Here is a 16,029-nt window from a genome sequence, read left to right as displayed (position 1 = left end):
GTGGCCATCATTACTTTAAGAAATGAAGGTCAGTCGGATCGGAAATTGCGAAAACTTTGAATGTGTCCCCAAGTGCAGTTGCAAAAACCAACAACAAACAAAACTGGCTCACATGAGGACAGCCCCAGCAAAGGAAGACCAAGAGTCACCTCTACTGCTGAAGATAAGTTCATCTGAGTCACCAGCCTCAAAAATCGCAAGTTAACAGCAGCTCAGATTAGAGACCAGATGAATACCACACAGAGTTCTAGCAGCAGACACATCTCTAGAACAACTGTTAAGAGGAGACTGCGCGAATCAGGCCTTCATGGTCACATAGCAGCTAGGAAACCACTGCTAAGGAGAGGCAACAACTAGAAGAGATTTGTTTGGGCCAAGAAACACAAGGAATTAGACCAGTGGAAATCAGTGCTTTGGTCTGATGAGTCCAAGTTTGAGATTTTTGGTTCCAATCGCCGTGTCTTTGTGCGACTGAGAAAAAGTGACCGGATGGATTCTACATGCCTGGTTCCCACTGGAAGAGGAGGTGATATGGTGTGGGGGTGCTTTGCTGGTGACACTGTTGGGATTTATTCAAAATGGAATGCATAATGAGCCAGCATGGCTACCACAGCATCCTGCAGCGACATGCAACATCCCATCCGGTTTGCGTTTAGTTGGACCATCATTTATTTTTCAACAGGACAATGACCCCAAACACACCTCCAGGCTGTGTAAGGGCTATTTGACCAAGAAGGAGAGTGATGGAGTGCTGCGCCTCAACAATCACCGGACCTGAACCCAGTCGAGATGGTTTGGGGAGAGCTGGGCCGCAGAGTGAAGGCAAAAGGGCCAACAAGGGCTGAGCATCTCTGGGAACTCCGTCAAATCTGTTGGGAAACCATTTCAGGTTGAGGTTTACCTCTTGAAGCTCATCAAGAGAATGCCAAGAGTGTGCAAAGCAGTAATCAAAGCAAAGGGTGGCTTCTTTTAAAGGAACTAGAATATAACACATGTTTTCAGTTATTTCACACTTTTTTGTTAAGTATATAATTCCACATGTGTTCATTTATAGTTTTGATGCCTTCAGTGTTAATCTACAATGTAAATAGTCATAAAAATAAAAGAAACGCATTGAATGAGAAGGTGTGTCCAAATTTTTGGCCTGTACTATATATATATATATATATAAAAAATAATGGTAGTACTGAAAAACAGCAGGTAGCATTTGTCATTCCACAAGCTGTGTCCTATGATTTCTTGAAAATGAGTATAACATGTGTTAGAGTCTAGGTGCTCTTATATATGACTTCCATTCAGAGATAGCAACACTTAACGTTAATTATTATTGCACAAAGAGCAGATGACACTATAAACTGTATTTTACTCACTCCGTCTCACACAGCAGAAGCGGCTGTGGCTCAGTAGGTAGGTAGCTAGGTAGCTAGGTAGGTAGGTAGGTAGGTAGGTAGGTAGGTAGAGCGGTCACTTGCCAATCAAAAGGTTGGTGGCCTGATCCCTGCAGTTCCATGTCGAAGTGCCCTTGGGCAAGACATTGAACCCCGAGTTGCCCCCATTGCTGCGGCATCGGAGTGTGACTGTGTGTGAGAGTTGATCTGATGAGCAGGTGGCACCTTGTACGGCAGCCTCAGCCACAGTGTATGAATGTGTGTGGATGTAAGTGTATGAATGTTCCTGTAAGCTAAACTATACTGTATAAGAACAGTCCAGTTTACATTGACAGCCTGCAGCGTAGCTAACGTTAAGGCCAACTGGACTGAGTGTAGTTTCTTATAAAACTGAAAGACAAATCATTTTATATTATTGGCCATTTGTTTGTTTCTGGCAAAAGTTGTGAACTCTCAAACAGCGTGGTGCCGCTGGCTAATCTCAACCAACAGCCATAAACAGGTTCTATCAGTCTGATCACGTATTCAGTTTTAACCTGTAGCTACACGCGTAGGCCTTTGCTGTGTCATGATGTTCAGTTTTACTAAAAGGCAAGCCAGCAACATGTTATTGGCTGATAGAGATTTCTGTGTGTGTGTGTGTGTGTGTGTGTGTGTGTGTGTGTGTGTGTGTGTGTGTGTGTGTGTGTGTGTGTGTGTGTGTGTGTGTGTGTGTGTGTGTGCGCCCGAGTTACGCATACGGTGCTTTCACTTCCTTGCTTTGGTTCCCCGTGAGTAACAAAAAGCCTTTGAGGACGTCAGATTGTGTGGAGATATATCCTATACCATCAGTATTGGTCATCAGTATTAGCTTCTAAATGAACTAACGATTATTGTCAATATTGATTTATCTGTCATTTCTGTTGTTTCCCAATATCAATCATTTAGACAATGAACATAAAGAAATCAGATAATTGTGAAAAATGTTTGGAGAATGTTGGGCATTGGTGCCTGAACAATAACTTCAACAATTAATCCAGTATCAAAATAATTGGTGATTCCTTTTTGGTAGATGGACTAATCAATTAGTCGACTAATTGTTTCAGCCCTACTGGTGATTTGAGCAATCATAAAGATGGAATTATGCTTAATGCAACGGCTACATTATAGTAGCAACAAACAAAAAGTATTATGGTCTTTTATTAAAATAATGAAGTTGCCTTAAAAATACATGTCAGAAAAGTGTGATCCTCTTTGGATCTTTATTTAACTATATTTAATTTTTTTTAAATCTACTGATATGGAAAATTTCTATCACTACTTTTTTTTATTTTATATCTTTATTCTCTGACCTTCCATTAATCCTCTTTCTCCTCTCTTTCTTCCACCTTTTCCATTTCCTTATGTCAATATTGGATTTTGCAACTCTCCAATTTCCGTTAATATTTGAAGACACCATTTACAGACCTGCTGTATGTGTTTGGTGTTAAACTGCTGACTCAACATTCCAGCGTGTGCCATGTGAAGATCAAATAAGAAGATCAGATGAAAGTGAGACGCCCTATCTGGGGATACACATGTAGGAAAGAATTGGACAGGAAACAGCTCATTCACAGCCATTAGCTTTGTCTTTTTGTCTGGAGTGTGGAGGGAAAATGAGCATCTATGTTTCCTACTACAGTAACATTAGAAAGAACTACAACACATTCCCTATGTGGTGATTTATTTTCCTCCCTTTTCATGAACATTTAAAAGCAGTTAATCTGTGTTGCTTCTTTTTCAACGCAGCGCCTGATGGAAAAGAGGTGGAGATCCAGTGTATTAGAGGAGGTGAAGCGGAGGCGGAGCACAGTCCTCACACCCCTCTCAGTCCATGTTGCAACCCGAGCTGCAGCTGTGTGTGCCACCTCCAGTTGCCTGGCATGAAACTAATATGGGTGCCTGTGGAGAGGAATGATGGTGGGGAGGAGCACAGTGTTGGAGACGACGATGAGACGGATGTGGAAGAGCAGAGATGGGAGGATGAGGAGGTAGAGAGTGGAGGGGAGAGGGACAGCGAGGCCGAGGATGAGGTGGACAGGACGTCTGTGGTTGACGAGAGTGAAGTGTTGAAACAAGAAAAGTCAAAGTTCCAACAATGTTTGGAGGTTTTGCTCGGTGATGGTAGCAGGAGGCTTTCAGACCCAGGCCCTCACTCTGTTTTCACCTCTCTCGCTGTCACTCGCTCTCAGTCTCCCCCTGTCCCCCCAAAACGGGCTCAGTCATCACAAACCCACCACTTATCCACCCAAAGCGAAGAAGAAAATATATACGAGGACACCCTTCCAGTGGTTTACCCCACTCCTAAAAACTCCAACACGTGTAAGGAACTGGATATTCCATTAATCCGAGTGCGCAAACCAGCCCGCCGGTCTAAACTGTTCTACAGCACCTCAGACCAGACGTCCGAGTTCCTGACAAACACAGAACCCATCTTGAACCCAGACAGTGGGCCGCCTGCCATCCCGCCGAGGATTCCTGTGGGTCATTCCCGGGGCGGCGTTTCTCTCCCGCAGCCAAAACTGGAGGAGTGGCGCACCTTGCGGCCCTCATGCACCAGCAGCTCCACTGCCAGCGGGCCGAGCACCCAGAGGGACATCACTCCGACCCCACTCAGCCCTCACAGACCCCCACCTCCACCACCAAAGACGGATCCCGGGAGGCTTAGTAGTTCCTCACTGCAATCCCTTACACAGAAAAAAGGTTTGTAGCTAACAAACATTACAACACGCTTGCCTGAGATGAGCTATGACTAAAGATCCCATGGCATGAAAATTTCACTTTATGAGGTTTTTTTAACATTAATATGAGTTCCCCCAGTGGCTAGAAATGGTGATAGGTATAAATAAAGCCATGGGTACCCTGCTCTGCCTTTGAGAAAATGAAAGCTCAGATGGGCCGATCTGGGATCTTGCTCCTTATGTTGTCATAAGGGAAAGCATCCAAAAAGCAGCATGTCATAGGGCCTTTAATTCCCAAATTGTTAATTGTCTGTATAATCAAATGCGATGATGACATTTACTTGCCTTTTACAGAAGGAGAGGAGACGGAAGGGAATGAAGAGAAAGATAAAACATTCAAAGAAGTGTGAGTTATCCCCCTCACCTAACCTCCTACTTTCATTTTTAAAAGGATAAGGCTGACAATATTTTTCTATTTGTCTAAAAAAAAAAACATTAAGACCAAAGCCGTCTAAAGTGTTGTCTGTGCAAAGCATGTAGCTTAATCGCCTCTAATATTTTATCCATTATTGTCAAAAAAACACACTGTAGTTTACCTCAAAGATGTAGGTCAGAAATTGGAACAAATGGGCTTGGAGCTGAGAGCGGCAGACAGAGAACAGAAGTTGGATAGTATTGTTGGGTTTGGGCTTTTTATGGGATTTGTAGACAATAAGAAAAATATGGAATTCCAGTCTTATCCTTGAAGTCAACATGTGAGGTGTTTGTGTGTATGGAGTAATCGTTAACTGTGTCTTTTGTTAGATAGTTTGGTATGATATTACCCTACTTGATCCCTTTCTCCTATTTGTGTACTTCTTGTTTTAGGACTCTAGTCAGAAGCGGCTCCCTCAGGAGGGAGTCTTCGTTCAGCTGGGAGTCCCGGCTGCAGGATGGTATGGCTGACATCTGTCACAAAAAAACATTTAAAGACTAATATGAATTGCAGTAATGCCTGTAACAGGATATCATGTCAGTATGTTAGCCATCAGCATTTTCACTTGTTACTTGTATACTGTATAACCTTTGTGACTTGTTTTCCCCTCAGAGCCTTTGTACCAGACGTACCGTGCCACTGTCATCACCAAGGAGATCCGACGCCAGACAGTTTGTCGCAACATCAGTAAAACTAGTGTGGACTACGCTATGGACTGGACAACCCGTCGCTCTGGGGCTGGGGCTGGGACAGGGACTGAAAACGGAGCACCCATAGGTTGTCCTGCACCTGCACCGGGCCAGAGCACCCTGTGGCAGGACCTTCCAGCTGTCCGGGAGGCAGGGGTGCTGGAGCAGCTCACCCCTGAGCAGTGCAAGTACCAGGAGGTGAGGGAGAGGCTAATGTACTGAGGAGAGATCATTGATGCTAGGAAAAGAGAAATGGGAGATGCAGTATCACAGTTTAAATCACATCTTAAAGTCATAATGTGATGTTTTAAATAAATTAAAGTCCACTCTGCCTCACTGTACCACTCACTGCTGTAATATAATATCGATTCACTCCATCCCCAGTTCACGAAAGCTTTTACATTCACTGCTGTAACTTTCCAACATCAGGCAAAAGTCCTTTTAGATACAGGAAGTTAGTGACAAGTGATGCATACCATTTAAAATGATTGTTTTATAAGGCTAGTGCAGTGGCCATTTGGAGTGATTGCCTATTTGAAAGGGGCTGTTTGCTTGGTTCCCAGTATTTTTTCCATGGTTGAATCAAGCTCATCTTGAGATTTGGCTTAGCCCCGTTTTTTGTGTGGCTGTTCCACATCCAGGTAGCGATGTGCCCCAAGCGAGGGAAGGAGGGAGCCAGGCTCAGCCTACAGCTTCCCTAGCCTCTGCTCTTAAACAGCGTGCAAGAGCCCGGGCGTTCATCTAACATGTTTTTGCCGGATGATCACTTTTTGGCATCTGACACCGGTAGCCGGGGAACCGCAATCAATGAGCCTTTGAGGGATGCAGCAACTCCGCGCCCCGCTACAGTTAGTGCATAAGCGAGGGAGGGACACACACTCACACTCTATTTTATGGATAGATGACGATGGCGTAATTTTCTGATAAACCACCAACATTTCCATCCTTAGAAAGAACCCCACATTTTTGCTCATTGGGGGGGAAACCTATAGTAAGACAATGACCCTGGTTTTGATCTTCATTCTTTGCTCATTTCTGTGCAAACTGGGACACACCACAGTATAATTTTAAGGCTGAAGGTAATATTCGCATTTTTTCCTCCCTGGCAGAGTATGTTTGAGGTTTTGACATCTGAGGCTTCTTACCTTCGATCCCTGCGTATTTTGACCGAACACTTCATGGACAGCCGGGAGCTGGAGGAAACAATGATCATCAGAGAGAAGAAAACCCTCTTCTCCAACATCCTGAGGGTCCGAGAGGTCAGCGAGAGGTGAGAAATGGCAGAAGGAAGGATAAATGGAGATAAAGGAAAAGGGAAATAGGAAGGTGATTTGTGACTTGAACTGGTGACTTGGGACAAAGATACTAAGAGATAGTAAGGAAAAGCAAAGATGTAATAAGTCATTTCCTGAGTGTTGGCTGTCTAAAAAACCTTTGTGTAAACTTTGCTCTTTGACTCCACAGGTTCTTGAAGGACCTGGAGGATCGCATATTCAAGGACCTGGTCTTTCCTGACATCTGTGACATTATCCACTACCACGCCCAGCACAACTTCCCAGCCTACATCGACTACATCCGCAACCAGATCTATCAGGAGAAGACCTACACCTTTCTCTTGTAAGGAATTCTGTAATATTTTCATTTTTTCCCCCATTTGTTTCCCAGATTCCAGATAAGTTGGGAAAACCTTCATTTCACCTATGTTGTATCCCTCCACAGCAATTTGTCAGAAAAACTAAAAGCAAGCATGGATGTTGTTTTATCCCCTGAAAGCACTTTCCTTCTTCCTTTTCGCTAGTCCACTAGTATATGAGCATTGCAGCTGCATTACATACCATTGATGAGTGCTTGTATGCGCATGTGTGTCTACAGGAAAAACAAAGTGCAGTTTGCTACGGTCATTGCTCGTCTCCAAGAGTCGCCTCAATGCCAGCGGCTGCCCTTCACGTCCTTCTTGCTGTTGCCCTTCCAGCGAATAACCCGCATCAAAATGCTCATTGAAGTGAGAACATCACATGAACACTAGTTAAAATGTTGTTGTAGAAATGCTTTTTTTTTAAGAGTATTTTTTGGGGGGGCTTTTGCTTCATAAGATAGTGACAGGGGATAGAGAGGGGATGACACTCAGCAAAGGGCCGCAGGTCGGATTCGAGCCCGGGTCGCTGCCTACATGTGGCGCACACTCTTACTGGGTGAGCTAGAGGTCGCTCCAGTGTTTTTTTTTTACATACAGTAGTCCAATGAGTCCAACAACAAGTAGAATAGCTTAGCTTGGCGCAAAGACTTGAAGCAAGGTAAAAAAGCTAGCCTGGCTCTGTTTCAGACTGCTGTTTGCAATAAATAGTTACAGCACGGAACTCCCCTGAATAACCAGAACTTGACCTGTAGAAAGGCTTTGTGTACACAAAGGAGACAACCTAAGTGAGCTTGAGAGGCCTATATAAAAGTATTTCCTTTAATTTGGACAGAGCCAGGCTAGCTTTTGTTGGCAGTTATGTGACTGTTGCGTGACAACAATTCAATTAGCCTTTACACCCTTTAAGTTATTTCAAATGACTAGTTAGAATGCCACAGTACATTGTGTATACCTACTGTTTGTGGAATGTCCTTATTCCAGCCTAATCCTCCCAGCTCAAACTCATCTTGTTTTATTCTGTTATTCTATTGACTGTTTGGAGCATGTGATGCAAGGCACATATCTATATCAACACAAAATAAGTTTTATCTCTATGTTGTCACTGCCTCTTGACCTATGAGCAAACTCACGGGCACACATTTTCTCAACCTTATGACCTTGTTTGCATTTAGATGGGAGTAAAAAATGTATCCTGCTGTTTGCCTGTTGCAGAAATAGAAAGTAGCTATTTGTTGTTTCAGAACATCCTGAAGAGAACAAAGGAGAGGACGAAAGAGGAGCTGACAGCCTCCAAGGCTTTGGCTTCTGTGTCGAAGGTAAACGCCCCTCACTCTTCACCCTCTCTTTTGCCTACAAATCCACATAATCTGACTCAGTGCTTTGCATGCCTCTGGATATTTGACGTCAGCCATTGCCTGAGGGAAGGATTTCATATTGAGTGAGCTCTGCAGCGACAGTGAGCCATGAGAGGACAATGGACATTTGTCAAAGGAATGCACCTGATACTACCAATGAGATGCAACCAGTTTAGTCTGTTTCATAATCTTGTCTCTATTTTTCCCCACTCTCATTATCACACACAGATCATTGACGAGTGTAACACACAGGTGGAAAAGATGAGTCGGATGGAAGAGTTGATCCTTGTCTCTCAAACACTGGAGTTTGACAAGCTCAAGGTAAACACACACACACTAAATGTGTGCATAGTTTTTGTCAGTGTCTAAGTTGGACTCGAGCAGCTTGAAAAAGAGCTTAATGTTCCTACTTCTCCTTGCGTCTTCTCCAGGCCATCCCAATCATCTCTCAGACACGATACTTGGAGAAGAAGGGAGAGCTGCAGGAAATGTCCAAAGGAGGAACCATTTTCAACATGAGGGCAAAGTTCACCCCCGTCTACCTCTTCCTCTTCAATGATCTGCTGATCATCACTGTCAAGAAAGGGTGAGGCAGACTATTCTAGCAGATCCCATTTAGGATCTACCCTTGGTGATCCTCTGACTCTGTTGTCAATTCTTTGGTTTATGACCTGCAAAACAAATGACATTCCTATCAGACTCAGCTGTACTTTCTGTTAAGTGCTAATTGTCAAATTTTGCATTGCTAACAAGCTAAACTAAGATGGTGAACACAATATAAACCTTTTAAACACCAGCATGTTAACATTGTCAGTATGAGCATGTTAGCATGCAGATATTAGCATTTAGCTTAAAGAATACTATATATAGTATATCCTGCAGATGGCAGGTTGTGTCAAACATTTTCTTTGAACATAATTACCTACATATGACAATGTGTGTGTCAACCATCAGTCCTAATACACTGTGTGTCAAGCAGAATTAGGCATCTTTGCTCATCATTATGAAACAGAGCTGAGTAAGCGGTGCTTCCAACAGTCACTACACAACTGATAACAATGTGATAGTAAACCCATTCTGGAAAACAATAGACATATTGCCACTTTCTTCTGTACTGTAACTTATTCTTTAAGCTGAGGTCATGATTTTGCGCCAGGATAGGTGCAGCGTTAAGGGCTGTTTTTACATTAAAGATCACAAATTATTATTAACCCTGTTGAGCATTAATAAGTTGTGAGAGGATGATATTGCTCTATGAACTAGTCGCACTGTACATCAGGATGTGTCATGTTTAGGCTGTGGAAGTGAGAGGGCACCTCAGCCAGTGCCCTTTGGAAGCTGTGCAGAGTGAAATATTTTTACAAGCTGTCATTATGGCTCTTAAACCATGAAGAAGGTAGTCTCACATTCCTCTGCAGAGGAAGGCCTGGCTAGTCCAGCATTCTGGGATGGGAGGAAAACGTGCTGTGGTTTATTGGCATTTTTTTAAACCTTCCCAATCATCTTGGGTGGCGCTAAGCCCCAGACACAATGACAGTGCCGCTGCAAAATAGCCTCGGGAAGGAACGTGTACGTTCAAAAGTTGTTTTTGTCGTGCAACAGAAAACTCTGATTCAACTGATAGTCTAGGCAGCTATCTGGATTTACCCTGCAGAGATCTGAGGAGCGACAGTCCTCAGAAATCGACCAGAGTTTAAAATGCCATTACAAAGAAAGAGGAAGGTCTGGTACATCTGGCGTAATTTCCGGCAGCACCTGAACAGTCCTTGAAGTGGAATGTTGTCAATATAGACTATGGAGAATGGGACAACTGACTGCAAAAGCAATCATGACTCTAACAGTGCTATAACTAGTGAAATGACTCCAAACTTCCTCAAATGTGGCAGGAAGTAGTGAAGAGAACTGAGAGAAAGAGTAGATTTCAAATATTTTGTTGTTGCCAGTGACACATCACAGCAGATGAGAGACAAAGTAACGGCATAGAACATATATAAAATACAGCTAAACACACAATATTGTCCATGCTTCAGTATTTATCACTGCATGTGAATATTTCCTTTAAGTTCCTGAAGGTTATTGATATGCTTATATTTTGCCACTTCACCCTAATACTCACAAAACAATTCACCCTTCTTTTTCGTGAACAGTGCGGAGCGTTTTGTGGTACTCGACCATGCCCATCGCTCTTTGGTGCAGGTGCAGCCAATAGAGGAAGGTGGGGGCAGCAGCGGGCCCTGCGAGCACTGCTTCAACCTCACCCTGCTGGAGAACCACCAGGGACGCATGATGGAGAGGATATTTAAAGCTCCTTCCCAGTGAGTAGCTTTGGCCAACATAAACGGCCCCATTTTTCTCCACAACTGTCCAAAGTACAACTCATGAATATGAGATTGTTTAATTAAATTTTTTCTGCCAACAGGTCAGATATGCACAGGTGGATGGCGGCTTTCCCTAACCCCACCAACCCAGACAGAACTGAAGATGAAGTGATTTATGAAGACTGGGGTGAGGGCGGGCACACACACACACACCCACACACACACACATACACACACACAGTACAGTACAGTATGTGGTTGTGTGTGTTTCATGCCCAAAGTTTCACACTGTTATGCTTGTGTGTCAGATTGTCCTCAGGTGCAGTGTGTGGAGCAGTACATTGCACAGCAGGCAGACGAACTCACCCTGGAACCCACTGAGATCATCAACGTCATACGCAAAACCAATGAGGGTAAGAACGTGGACAGAAACCAGGTCCAAAGAGTTTTTTTTTTTTTTTTACTTATTAGACTGTCACAAGATGAGGGAAAAAAAAGATTAAGACATACAGGATTATAAACATATCCTTATTTACAGGACACAACTCTGCATCTGAAACTGCTCAATAGTAATATGAATCTGCGTGTGGGTAAAAAAATTTCACTCGTCTATACACTGTATCACCTTGACATCACGCGTTTACACTTAACATACATACCAGTGACATGACACTGTCATGAGCGTGTCATAAACATAAACAAATGATAAACGTTTGACATAACTCTTCTATTAGTGTTATTTGGTTTTGTCATGACGAGTTATGTTAGGGTTCATGCGTCCTGACTGTGTCATGTCACTCTTATGTAAATAAGACAATAACTTACCCGTTGTGCTAACACAAAACACTTCCCGGTAGACAAATGGCAGTTGATTTGAATTCCAGAGACTTGTTTATTTCTGTCATTTTCAGTCATAACCATAACATTTAAAGATCTATATTTAAACACAGTGATCTGACTTGACGTTTATGACACAGCATAAACATCAAACTTTTTTTTTTTACCCAGATGTTATTGTAATATTATACTTGGCACTTGTAAACCAACATTGTGATTGGGCATGTCTGTGGCTCTTACATTTTTAAATGTAGTACAAGCTGGTTTCCTATCAACCAATCAATGACATGACTTTGTATCATTTTCCCCTTCCTTTGACTCTGCTTGTTTATACACCCTGATCCTTATAACTGCCTTATTCCACAACCTTCTCACCGTAGCGGTTTATTAATTTGTTTTGACTTTCTTGCATGAACAACACAGAAACCTCAAATCTTCCCTTGTTTGTACTCCTCCCACCCCGTCCTCTCTTCCTAGGCTGTTATGAAGGCATCCGCCTGTCTGACGGTCAGAAGGGCTGGTTCCCCGTAGGAAACGTCATAGAGATCACCAACGAGCATGTGAGGCGGCGAAACCTCAGAGAGCGCTACAGAGTCATTCAGGCTGCAAGCATGGTCACCACCAACAAGGCCAACACCCTTCATTAGGATCAATGGATCAAGGATGTTTACAAGATTTCTTTTTTTTTTTAAAGACAATGAATGGATACAATATCTTCAGAAATAAACTCTGTACAAAGACTATTCAAGGACTTTGAGATGAAGTGTGAGTTTCTAACAACCAGGAAATGAAAGATAAAAGGAGAAGGGTGAAGATCATGAGACATAACGTGCAATCATCATACTTGAATACGCAAGTGTGCAGCTGGGAGCTTGCGGTAGATCATTACGACTGACACTAGGAATGTGCATGCATTCAATAACAGATCAACATCTTTGAGCATTACAGCTGTAGAGTTTACCTATTGTGAGCATGCAGCCCTTAATTAACACCTCTGCAAAATCTGAAGTGGCACATTTGAAATGCCAGTCATTCCAGCTATTGTTCTACCAGATTGTCCAATACATGCCTGCTGCAAAGAAAAGAGTTAGGTGTTCCTACAGATGCCTGGTGTTATAGTCACATGATCACAAGTTAAATACTTTTCTTCCTGCCATGCACAACAGCCTATCTTGTTACTAAAGGTGGCCAAAATACAGGATAACATGTTTATGATACAAGAATCTTGTAAAAAAAAACACACTTACAGAAATCCAACAGTGTTAACATTTAAAAAGAACGGAACGGAATCAGGAAGTGCCTTTGAATAAAGTCAGAATTACACACCAGGCCTTCAGTCAGGATCATATCAAGCCCAAGAGTTTTGAAAAGGCATGCAAATGGGTGCTGAGCTGTACTGCCATTAAGATGCTGTCCACTAGCTTGTTCGCTTGTGTCAGTAGCCATTGTGGAATTATACTGTAGCTCCCCCTGCAGCTCGTCAGTAAAGATGGGATCTCATTTGTGGATATGCTGTAAATTTACTATGTTATAAATAATGAGTGGGGAGGATTTTCTTTCAAAAACTGTGCGTAGTGCTTTTAATAAAAACCTGTCTTTTTAGCGCAAGGCTCAACTGTTGATCATTTTTATTAAACACTGATATAATAGTAAGGAAATTACAAGGCAAACGTGCAATACTTGATAGATTTTTAACTTCTCATCCTAAGAAAAAATTGCTTTCAGAGCAACTAGTGCAAAGAACCCTCAACTAGTTGTTTCCATAATGAGAAAGTGATAGTAACATCCCTTACAAACTCACCCAGGGACAAGACCCTCAGGTTTAAGACAATTACTGCATGGTATCCAACGCTCCCATGTCCCTGAGGCTCAGGAGTACTTCCACAGCATCTCCCTCAGAATCTGAGAGCATACGCTCCTTTATTTCTAAAAAGTTCCCAAAGGCACCTGATGTGTTTTTTGCCTTTGAGTCTGAGGACATTGAAGACTCACAAACAGGCAGATGAACATCACTCCTTCCCATCACAAACCCAAACCCCCCCCAGCCTGGTTCCCTATAGTCCCTGGCACAACTAAAGCCAATGTGGTCAGTGTTGTTTTGGGTACAATCAACAGTTAATGCAGAGAAAGACTCAGATCCTTTTGGGGTTTCAGTTCTTATTGATGAATCCTTGTGATGCTGGAAAAGCAAAGGGTCAGAAAGTGTTAATGCTGATTTACTGTGGTTTTGGCCCCAGATTTCCTCCTCCATCAAACAACTCAGGAGGGCGTTAGCTGCCTCAAGCTCCAAATCCGACCAAGACTTCCCCTGCTGCCGTGAATACTGCTCATCACTACAGAAGGGTTTGTATACTTCCTCAGCTGAAGTGGAGTCCATTAGGTCAGGGTGAAGGAATGAGATGGGGTTCAACTCTACACTGGAAGAGACCATTTGCAGAGCAGCAAGGGTCTTATCACTCTGTATAGGCTGTTGGTGGTGCAGTTTCAGGAGGTTAGTAATGGCCTGGTCCTCCTCCTGGGTAAGCTGGAGGATAACACGGCTTGACTGCACTGGAGGGTGGATAGTTTTTCTTTTCAAGGTGAGGTTGCCCAGATCCCTGGTGGGGTGTGCTTCTGATCTGAATGGGTCTGGGCGGGTTGGTGGAGCTGGGCAGGCGGACATAACTGGTGGCGGAGTGTTGAGCTGGAAGCAATCGAAAACCTGATGGAAATAAATAAGAGTGAAAAGACAACCGAATGCCAGAAGTCAAATCATAATATGACAAACTACACACAGCAAATTTGAACGTTAGTGTTTTAATTTTTCATATTACCAATGTAATGACATTACAAGCTCAAACAACTTTGCAATATTTACAGGAATACATTTTTCATTATTTCTATCCAGCATATTTTGTGTTTTCTTACCACCTTCTTGCTTTTCTGTGCTCCTGTACGATTCATTTGTAAGTTTCTGGTGCTTTCACAGTTTTTGATGCATTTTCCTAAAATGTAAAACAGGCACAGCCTCGGGATACAACTTCACTGTCAAAACAAACGCCTCCTCCTTTGCCCTTGGTCTAAATTTCCTTCCAGCCCCCTGGTAAGGGTCTTAGCTCTGACAGGCCTGAGTCAATCTTATTAAATTACTTTGTCTGAGCCCCCCCATAAGTTCTACCCTTTACAACCACCCCCCAAAGAGCGCAGGCTGGTACAGGGAACAGCATTAGGACTCTCTCCCTCTGTGCTCAATACAATACATACTCACAATTTGGGATAATAATAATAATAATAATAATGTTTGATTTGTGAAGGTAATGTGTCACATACTTTAAAATGATAGCTGCATTTACTCACTGCAGAGAGCAAACATTATTGTATTCTCTTTAAAATACCCCATAGCCATTTAATATACATGTAGCCTACCAGAATTCCTAATTTTTGCAATAATTTCCCCATTCATCCAGTCTTTTGTAAATCTGAATCAAATTCAACTGGACATGGTCTTTAATGACTTGGACTCATGTGGTCTTGACCATGTCTGGAAAAAACATTGATCATCTCTAAAAACTATCAAGTGTGTCAGAATGTGTATGTTACCCTCTAGGGATTAAATCCCACGGGGAACTCGTAGAGTAGGGGGTATTAATGAGGTTATAACCATGGCAACCAGTTTTAAAATGTGGTTATGAAGTGAACTTACCCTCAACTCACTCACTTTGTTGGGGATCCTCCTCCCACAGCTCATGGTGGGGTCAGTGTAGAAGAACTCCGCCGGGATGATGGGCTGGACTGGAGAGAAGACTAGTGTTCAGCGGGGGAGGGGGTTGGATGGAACAGATGTGGCTAAACCTGACTCACCGGTTTGGTTGTTACAGTCGGTGTGATGGCGTGACTCTGTAGCCATGTACACAGGCAGGAAAGACGGGTGGTGCAGGGTCCTGTTGGAGAAAGGAGGCACGGTGGGCCGCCTGCACCTCTGAGAAGGAACACGGGGACATGTTGAAACTTTAGTCGTCAAGTAAATGCTTGGCTGAAAAAAAAAAAATGAACGTAGGCCTACAACTTCAATGTAGGACAGAAACTCACCACACGATGTCCTACATTGTTCATGGTCGACTTTGTTCAATTTCGTATTGAAGATTAGTGGCTTTAGCCCCTCTCACGTTGGTGTCAAAAAGTCCAGTCTACGTCATGTCTTAAAGTAGCAGCTACCCGCGGCAGCGCGCCTCCTGCCGGTTGACTTGAGAAACCCCGTTAATTTCACCGGCTGCATATGGATTTCTCCTAATTTAACCCTTGTGTTGTCTTCCCGTCAAAATGGAAAATTTACACTTTTGTTGATGCTTTCTATGCATGTTTTTAACTTTTAGGTTTTTGTCCCTTTATTCAACACTTTTCAATGTTTGTCACTTTTTGACGTTTAACACTAACTTATTAACTTAAGCTTGTTATTTTTGGAATTTGAGTTCAATAAACTTATTTTTTAGGAAATTATACCCAATTGTAAAGTTAGAAAAGCAGAAATTAGGAATTATTGCGACTAATATTAAAGGAATGTATATTGATGGATAATCAGACTGGAATATGTCAACATTTACTCAATACTATTTCAAAACTTCCATTTTTTTTTTTCAAATTCTATAAAATTCA

General features: G+C 42.7%; 2 protein-coding genes across 3 annotated transcripts in view; one reads left to right on the top strand and one right to left on the bottom strand.

The window, feature by feature from the left end:
• The window catches only part of arhgef15b (Rho guanine nucleotide exchange factor 15b), a 17,576-nt gene extending 4,577 nt beyond the window's left edge, over window positions 1–12,999 (top strand). The window contains exons 3-16 of the mRNA XM_032511331.1: window positions 3,156–4,109; window positions 4,442–4,493; window positions 4,955–5,022; window positions 5,175–5,449; window positions 6,361–6,521; window positions 6,716–6,868; window positions 7,124–7,253; window positions 8,129–8,203; window positions 8,471–8,563; window positions 8,674–8,828; window positions 10,390–10,557; window positions 10,662–10,747; window positions 10,869–10,973; window positions 11,875–12,999. Of these exons, the coding sequence (XP_032367222.1) occupies window positions 3,156–4,109; window positions 4,442–4,493; window positions 4,955–5,022; window positions 5,175–5,449; window positions 6,361–6,521; window positions 6,716–6,868; window positions 7,124–7,253; window positions 8,129–8,203; window positions 8,471–8,563; window positions 8,674–8,828; window positions 10,390–10,557; window positions 10,662–10,747; window positions 10,869–10,973; window positions 11,875–12,044 (2,645 nt within the window). The 3' untranslated portion in view covers window positions 12,045–12,999. The remainder of the gene's footprint in view (window positions 1–3,155; window positions 4,110–4,441; window positions 4,494–4,954; window positions 5,023–5,174; window positions 5,450–6,360; window positions 6,522–6,715; window positions 6,869–7,123; window positions 7,254–8,128; window positions 8,204–8,470; window positions 8,564–8,673; window positions 8,829–10,389; window positions 10,558–10,661; window positions 10,748–10,868; window positions 10,974–11,874) is intronic.
• On the bottom strand, window positions 12,095–15,653 carry LOC116686341 (uncharacterized). 2 transcript variants are annotated; one of them, XM_032511332.1, is made up of 4 exons: window positions 15,466–15,653; window positions 15,238–15,355; window positions 15,080–15,168; window positions 12,095–14,098 (listed from the first exon to the last, which is right to left on the bottom strand). In XM_032511332.1, exons 1-4 carry the CDS (start codon window positions 15,487–15,489, stop codon window positions 13,229–13,231), a joined length of 1,101 nt encoding a protein of 366 aa, XP_032367223.1. In that variant the 5' UTR covers window positions 15,490–15,653; the 3' UTR covers window positions 12,095–13,228. The 2 variants fall into 2 exon arrangements, with proteins under 2 accessions (XP_032367223.1, XP_032367225.1); XM_032511334.1 differs by having other exon boundaries at window positions 15,095–15,168.
• Between the last annotated feature and the right edge of the window lie 376 nt (window positions 15,654–16,029).

Source organism: Etheostoma spectabile, unplaced genomic scaffold (genome assembly GCF_008692095.1).
Source record: "Etheostoma spectabile isolate EspeVRDwgs_2016 unplaced genomic scaffold, UIUC_Espe_1.0 scaffold352, whole genome shotgun sequence".
NCBI lineage: Eukaryota > Metazoa > Chordata > Actinopteri > Perciformes > Percidae > Etheostoma > Etheostoma spectabile.
Note: the sequence above shows the minus strand (reverse complement) of the source record. Positions and strands in the feature narration are given on the sequence as shown.

What these genes read in the sequence shown, in the direction of transcription:
- LOC116686341 (XM_032511332.1), bottom strand. Translation starts at nt 15,489, where the DNA reads ATGAACAATGTAGGACATCGTGTG. An exon ending in ACAATGTAGGACATCGTGTG is followed by an intron (nt 15,356 to 15,465) that starts GTGAGTTTCTGT and finishes GTTCCTTCTCAG; the next exon opens with AGGTGCAGGCGGCCCACCGT. An exon ending in ACAAAGTGAGTGAGTTGAGG is followed by an intron (nt 14,099 to 15,079) that starts GTAAGTTCACTT and finishes TATTTCCATCAG; the next exon opens with GTTTTCGATTGCTTCCAGCT.